The sequence below is a fragment of the Lipotes vexillifer genome, unplaced genomic scaffold, assembly GCF_000442215.2.
Source record: "Lipotes vexillifer unplaced genomic scaffold, Lipotes_vexillifer_v1.1 scaffold231, whole genome shotgun sequence".
Classification (NCBI taxonomy): Eukaryota; Metazoa; Chordata; class Mammalia; order Artiodactyla; family Lipotidae; genus Lipotes; species Lipotes vexillifer.
The window spans coordinates 3,028,861-3,037,349 of NW_006791822.1; the positions used below are offsets into that span (position 1 = coordinate 3,028,861).

The 8,489-nt window shown below is 35.1% G+C and overlaps 1 protein-coding gene across 1 annotated transcript in view; it reads right to left on the bottom strand.

The window, feature by feature from the left end:
• USP53 (ubiquitin specific peptidase 53) overlaps positions 1-8,192 on the bottom strand; it is a 42,186-nt gene extending 33,994 nt beyond the window's left edge. Inside the window, exons 1-2 of the mRNA XM_007464848.1 lie at positions 8,049-8,192; positions 1,810-1,902 (exon numbers count right to left, since the gene is read on the bottom strand). Coding sequence (XP_007464910.1) covers positions 1,810-1,902; positions 8,049-8,192 — 237 coding nt within the window. The remainder of the gene's footprint in view (positions 1-1,809; positions 1,903-8,048) is intronic.
• Between the last annotated feature and the right edge of the window lie 297 nt (positions 8,193-8,489).

Below are 8,489 nucleotides of genomic sequence, written 5' to 3' on the forward strand. Positions count from 1 at the left end.
AAAATTTAATTAGTTTTTACAACTGGACAAAACATTCAAAATTTACTGCAGAGTAAATAAAATGCAATACTATAATCTGATCTAAGTTCATTCTTCATCAACCCTATTTTTACCATATAAAAAAGAGAATATAAAATCACCTCCTGATTGGGATTGACATGTATACACTGATGTGTATAAAATTGATGACTAATAAGAACCTGCTGTATAAAAAAATAAATAAAATTAAATTTAAAAATTTAAAAAAATAAAATAAACTTGCCTCCTTTGGTGACTTATTCAAACAGCCTTTTTAGGAATGTAAGTCAAAATAAAGCAGGAAAACTACCTTTTATTTTCCTGTATTATGTATGTGTACTAAGAATATTTAAGAATGTAAAAGACTGAAATATTTATTTCTGAAAACATATTAATCAAATCTTAAATTCTTGGGCAAAAATTTCAACGACATAAATGAGTTGCTAATATATACTGGACTCCCCATTTCTGCCTTTGTCCCTATTCTATATATTCTCATCCAAGCAGCCAAAGAGATCTAGTCCAAATATTACACTTACTTAACACGAGTTATATCACTCCTCCACTCAAAACAATCCCACAACTTCCTAAATCACTCAGGAGAAAAGGTCAAGGTCCTCACAAAGGTCTCTAGAAGGCCCTACACAATCTGGACTCCTGTTCCAGTTATCTACTGCTGCATAACAAAACCACCCCAAATCTTAGGTACTAAAAATAACATTTATTTTGGTCACAAGTTTGCAGTTTGGGTGAGGACAGCTCAACTCTGCCCCACTTGCAGTCATCTGTAATAGTCTGAATGCTGGAACTTGGGAGTCATCTGAAGGTCACTCACTAGTGTCTAGAGGTTGATGCTGGTTGTTGGTGCTGCCTGTTGGCCAGGAACTTGGCCGTAGCTATGACCAACTTGGCTTCCTCATAGCATGGCAACTCACTTCCAAGAATGAGCACCCCAACAGACAGAGCCAGGTGGAAGCTTTATCACTTTTTCTAATCTACCCTAATCTCATTTCTGCCACATTCTATATGATGGAAATGAAACATTAGGGGCAACCCATATTCAAGGAATTAGACTCCACCTTTCAATAGAAGAGTGCAAAAGAATCTGCAGACATTTTTGGAGTCACCACAACTCACCTTACCTCTGAGCTCATCTCCTATCACTGTCCCCCTTGCTCACAAAGCTTCTGCCACCAGTCAGGTTTCCTTGAATATGTCACGCACACTCCCACCTCAGGGCCTTTGCAGTTGCTGTGTCCCTGCTTGCCTGGAAAGCTCTAGTCCACTCCATCACCTTTTCCAAGTTGTGATTTAAATGTCATTCTCTCAGTGAGGCTTTCCTTGCTACTCAACACTCTCTAGTACCTATCCCTGATTTATATTTCCTCCTTTGCAATTATTATTACCTAACATACTTTATATTTTCTTTATTTATTTTCTTCTCCCTTACAAGAATATAAGCTACATGAGAACAGGGATTTTTATTACTTCCGTTCACTGCTGTACCCTTAGTAACTACAGCAGTGCCCAGAATTCAGTAGTAACTCAAAAAACATCTGTTAAATGATTATTTCAAAATAATGAAAAATATAATGTTCCTAACACAGGAAAATGGATCCATAAACCTGAATAAGTCATACTTTAGGAATTCCTCTTCAAAACTGTAAGTCACTTGACAATAACTTTAATTACAAATAAACTAACCAAATATGTCAAAACAAAACAAACTATCAAATAAAATTAAATCTTTTGAGAAACAATAGTAATTTTTCAGAACTATTAAAAGGTTACCTTCAATGCACAAAATATGCAGGCATCTTTCTGACAAACATGTCCAGTCAGAACCCGCAAGCTTCTTCGGAATATATCTAATTGCCATAAAACCTAAAAAATAGTGAGATGTGAAGAAAGAAAGAAACACAGTAATATTTTTCTCACTGGGATGAAAGACAGATTTAATTATTTTTTAAATTGCGGGAGGCTAATAACTTCTTTTAATCTCTTGTACATAATCAGATATATACTACTAAAAATAGTAAGTATAAAACTGCTATATACATGTAGTTCATATATAAAAGATGGATTTAGAAAATATTACCATGGATTCACATGTAAAAACAGAACAAGAAAAAAATAACTCCTCAGTTAAGGAATTTATATGAACAGGAAACAAGGGATACTGAATGCAGGACTTGGCAAAGACTTGAGAGAGGAAGTGATTATAATACTTGGAATGAACTGAAATTTAGGAAGGAAATATAATTGCAGTTAAAAGTCAGGGTGTACCAAATAAGGGTCAGTGTGTAGTGGCAAGAAAAAAGGGCAGAAGCCCGTGTGGTCATTGTATACTGAGTAAAGAAGCGGGCATCTGTGTAGTCATGGGGGTACAGCATAATATGAAGCAGCAGTTAAAAAATAACCTGAATATATTTGCTGCAATTACTACTAAAAAAACGAAAACAAAATAAAAAAGACTGTAGTTGTTTAAATAAATCAGTCTAATACTTAAACTCATTCTAGAAAAATCTGAAATTTATACAATGGGGATAATTGTGTCAGCCTCATAGACCGCTTGTAAGGATTAAATATATGTATGTAATAATGTGAAGTGTTTAGAGCAGTGCCCAGTACACAAGTGGCATGCATTGAATGCAACCTGCTATTTGTTGCTGTAAATACTATTACAACAAACAACTAAGATTATTTCCTCAAATAATAAAACCAAGAACATCCATTCACCATCTCACATTTCTCCCAACAACAACAACAAAAAGTTAATAAAAACAAATAATTTTAAAAGTTTCCTATTTTTTAATAACTCAGTAACTGAGTTATTAAATTCTGAAAGCCATTTCAGAATTTCTCTGATAGTTGCTTTTTCTTAAAGCATAACTAATAGGATCCATTTAGTTATCACAAATAACTCAGTTTTGCAAAGCACTTGAAAATGTTTAATAACTTTCTTGCACATCATATTCTATCATACCATAAAATATACATTAAAATTCATTCATTTGTCAAGATGAAGGTCACGACAGCACAGCTGTGGGAAGTGCACAGCACTGTAGTTAGTGATACACCCTCTGAAGACAGGCTGCCTGGGTTCTAATTCTGGCTTTACTGTTTACAGCTCTTGGGCTGACTTGAGCAAAGTATTTCCTGAAACTTAGTTTTCTCATCACTGAAAGGAAGATAAAAGTAGTCCTATCTCTTAGGATCACTGTAAGAACTAGATTAGATAAAACACAGTGTACCAATGCACAGTAAGAGCACAATAAATGTTAGCTATTAAATATTTTAACTTTGCTTTTAACTTACAGAACTCAAAACCACACCAATATGTCATACCTACTTAACTGTACCACTTTCTCATCAAATAAAAGTTCAAAATATTCAGCCAAAAGAGAAAACTCTATAATCTGCTTATAAGGCTTACGAATGTAATGTTTTCTAGGGTTAGCAAAATGTTTAACTTACACTGGATCTAAACTACATAAAAAATATTTTATGTGACTTCTCTGTATACTACTCAATATAAAAGTTTAAAAATGATTTTCACAAATCCATACCAAAACTTATCTTCATTATAGTTAACCTTTATCCTATTTTAAAATGTTGATTATATTCTACCACCTGTTTTAAGTTAAAGCCTAAGCTAGTTGTTGGACTAATTCGTTTTTAGCAATATAATTTTATAATATAAACATTTTTCTTTTGCATTATTTCCATGTTTCATTTTAACATGTTACCTAACAAAATTAATGTAGTTATTTTGAATGTTTATGCATGTTTCTTATTTAGTTATTCCCCAAAGATTAATACATATATGCATATGCATTTAATAAAGGAATATAAACCTTTCATCATATTCCTGACCTCAAAATAATATAAAAAATAAAAAAAATTAAGGGGAAATGGCATATAGATTCATTTTTCTTACGTATATTACACCCAAAACATTTTAATAATGTCCATTTTTAGTAATTTCTTACAAACCGTATTTCACAATTTATTTCTCAGCAGTTTAAAAAGTACTCATCAAACTGCATATTAGCATTTATATTCTGAATTTTTAAAAATGAAGTCAGGCTTTTTCTGACAGAAGTCTACTTGAATAGCTGTTTTGTCAGTGAGGACTGGCTTTCTAAATTAGTTTATACACTAGACATTTTAACATCAGGGGCCAGCAGATTCCCTGGGTTGAAGGGATGGAGATGGGAGTTCAGGGAAGCCAAAGCAGCTACAGTTGGCGGGGCAGAGTGCTGCAGTGGGGAGAGCTGCACACAGTTAACACCAGAGCTCGCGAGGGGGCCTCTCGAGTATTCAGGTGAGCACTGTGAGGAAACTACCTGAGACCAGGAAAGAAAATCCCAAAAGATTAGATGTAATGCCCAAAGCACATATCAGTTCAGGGCAGTGCCTGTTCTCAACAGCCAAAGTGGAAAACATCATAATTCACAGAGCATCAGTTAATGAAAGAACTGTCCCTCCCCACTAGCAGAGAAATTAACCCCAGAATAAACACAGTTCTGGTAATGCTTACAAAGCTTAAACATAAAATGATCAAACTGTTTCTAAATAAACTAATCCTATCCCAGAACAATGTTCAAGAATATTTTTAGGAATATAAAAATACCCATCACCCAACAAAGTAAAACATAAAATGTCATCTGACATCCAATCAAAAATTACCAGGCATGGGCTTCCCTGGTGGCGCCATGGTTAAGAATCTGTCTGCCAACACAGGGGACACGGGTTTGAGCCCTGGTCCAGGAAGATCCCACATGCCACGGAGCAACTAAGCCCGTGCACCACAACTACTGAGCCTGCACTCTAGAGCCCATAAGGCACAACTACTGATGCCCGCATGGCACAACTACTGAAGCCCGCACGCCTAGAGCCCAGCTCCACGAGAAGCCACCACAATGAGAAGCCTGTGCATCGCAATGAAGAGTAGCCACCGCTCACCTCAACTAAAGAAAGCCCACACACAGCGACTAAGGCCCAATGCAACCAAAAATAAATTAATTAATATATTAATTTTAAAAAATTACCAGGCATTACAAGAAACAAGAAAATATATTCCAAACCTAGAAAGAAAAGAAAAAACAACAGAATTTGCACAGACAGAATTAGTAGACAAGTACATTAAAACAATTATTATACCTGTATTCATATATTCAAGAGGTCAGAGAAAAGATTGGACATGTTAAGTACAGACACAAGTGATTTTTAAAAGACCCAGAGCAAACTTCTAAAGGTGAAAATTACAATGTCTGAGATTTAAAAATACACTGGTGATATTACTAGCAGATTAAATAAACATTGCAAAAGAAAAAAATTAATGAACTTGAAGACACAGCAATACAAACCTATAAAATGAAAGAGAGAAAAACAAAAGAGTAAGAAAGACAATGAAGAGCACATCAGTGAACTGTGGGACCTAAAGCAACCAACTGTATCAATAACTGGAATCCCCCAAAGGAGGGGAGGGATAGAAAAATTTGAATAAATAATGGTCAATGAGTTTCCACATTTTTTAAAAATTTATTTTTATTTTACTTATTTTATTTTTGGCTGTGTTGGGTCTTCATTGCTGCATGCGGGCTTTCTCCAGTTGTGGCGAGTGGGGGCCACTCTTTGTTGCGGTGCGCGGGCTTCAGTACTTGTGGCACACAGGCTCCACAGCTGTGGCTCATGGGCTCTAGGGCACAGGCTCAGTAGATATGCTGCATGGGCCTAGTTGCTCTGCGGCATGTGGGATCTTCCCGGACCAGGGCTCGAACCCATGTCCCCTGCATTAGCAGGCGGATTCTTAACCACTGTGTCACCAGTGAAGCCCATCCACATTTGATTAAAATTATAAAGCCATGGGTCTAAGATGCTCAATGAACCCAAACACAAGAAGCATGTAGAAAACTGTATCAAGGCACATCATAACCAAATTGCTTTAAACCAGTTAAAAAAAAGAAAATCTTAAAAGCAGCCAGAAAAAAAGGGGCACATTACAAACACAAGAACAAAGATAAGAATGACAATAGTTTTCCAGGAGAAGTAATGCAAGCCAGAAGACAGATGAGCAAAATCTTTAAAATACTAAAAGAAAAACTGTCAACTTAAACTTCTTTAATGAATGAAAATATCTTTCAATAACAAAAGTCATCCTTCAAGCAGAAGAAATGATACCAGATGGAAAGCTGGATCCACACAAAGGAGTGATGAGCACCATAACTGGTAGCTATGTAGATAAGTAGAAATAACCTTCATGGCAAAGGTCAGTGGGCTGTTCTTTTTTTTTTTTTAAATATATCAACATAGGAATACTTCTCCATTTTCTTTACCACATAAGTGTCCTTGCTCAGAGTTTTCTTTTGTTATAAGAAGCTTTTCATCTCCTTAAACTACACACAGTATTTTGGGAGCCAAAAAAAGGGACAGACACAGAGGGAAATACATAAATGTAAAAAAAGAACTGGAAAAGGGGTAACAGGAAAAGATTTGAAATGATAGAAGCTCTTTCTCAGAGCCTGATTCAATAAAAGCATATAATTCCATGTCTTTTGGAGTCTGGTATTTCTCTATATCAGGTGTCATTCAATAAATAAATAAATATTTATTTATTATTTTATATTCAATAAATAAACATATCGGGTGTCATTCAATAAATAAATATATAAATATTTTCCTGCCCTTGTCACAGCACTTAATGCCAAAGGGATCCTTCAGCCAGGGCAGAACAGTGACTGTCATTTAAAGGTCCCAACATAAACTTAATGCTTTTCTAATACCAATTGCTTCTGTTTCCCTGACTGAGTTATAAAACTTTCAAGTTTGACATATGTCCTGGACAGCAGACAATTAAGAACACAAGTCTGAGTCAGATGTCTGAGCACCTGACACATTCTAGATGTGTTCATTTACCAAATGAGTTAATTAAGCAACAGTTCTCTTTCTACTCTCAGTTTTCAGGAGGAAAAAAAAAGCAGTAGAAAGAAAACACGTTAAAAGCTACTTATTTTCAATAAAATCTTTTAAGGTATATTCTAGCGTCAATAGAGTAACGTTCCAATATTCTAAATCTTCCTCATCCTTAGTACTATACAATCAACGGTCAGAAGGATATAGGCCCCTACAAAATCTGAAAATGTTGAATAAAAACTATCATATATAAGAAAAGATATTTATGTAAGGCAGAATTATTAATTACAGGATTAATACATATTTGCTAATTAAAAGAATTTCAACAAGGACTGAATCAAAATAAATTAACCGTTAATTTAACTACTATAGTGGTGTCCAAATTATGATTCTACAGAGGGGATTTAAGGTCACGGTGGGGTCGGTGAAAGGAATTTGAGTACTGAGATTAAAAACTCTGCATTCTTGGGCTTCCCTGGTGGCACCATGGTTGAGAGTCCACCTGCTGATGCAGGGGACACGGGTTCATGCCCCGGTCCAGGAAGATCCCACATGCCACAGAGCAACTGGGCCCGTGAGCCATGGCCGCTGAGCCTGTGCGTCCGGAGCCTGTGCTCCGCAACAGGAGAGGCCACAACAGTGAGAGGCCCGCGTACCGCAAAAACAAAACAAAACAAAAAACTCTGCATTCTCATTTCAATCCACACAGCTTGTTTCTTTTTATGCTCTCTATGGGGATCCTACTGGATTTCTTAAACAAAAAAAAAGGGAGGAGAGAGGGGTTGACTAGCTAATTCAAAAAAATAATTTTATGTATTTTAGAAACATTCTTAATTTACTAAGTAAACATTTTAAGCCACAAGATATTTTTATATCCTAGCAATGTATCATTCTGTTGAAAAAAACATTTCCATTTATTATAAAAACCAAAATGCGCAGTCAAAATATTTTGCTACTATTAAAAGTGATATTAAAAAGTCATTCTAGTCAATAATAACTTTATTCTTAATTTACAAGTTAAAGAAGGATTAAGCAAAGAATTTCCTGAAAGGCACTTTTTAAAATTTAACAAGAAAAAAAAAAAAACATTTAACAAGAAATTATGGTCTCACCTGTACAGCACTATTAAGAAAGCAGCTGTTTTGTCCTGGTTCATTCAACAAGCCTTTGGTAGGGGCTAGGGATAGCATACTCCCAGGTTGATAAGCTTTTCCAAGATTTCCACCAGGTTTCCGTAAGAATTTTACCCATGCCATTTTCAAGCAACTTTGTTTGCATTAAAGCTAAGAATTATATTCTTATGTGATACTTCTGATGATAAAATGGATGGTTTCTTGAATGATCCGCTTAAATTCGCTGCAGTCAATTACCATAACATAAGTTTCCAAGTCCATATCTTTCCTGATGCTGTAGTTTTGAGGACTTTGTCAAGTAAAAAAAGGATACATAAGCATTGAAGTTCTGAAAACTAAAAAAGAAAGCTATTTTAAACAAGGCCTTAAAGATTTAAAAATCTTTGTGTTAAATTTTATAAGAGTACAGTTTAAGGTGAA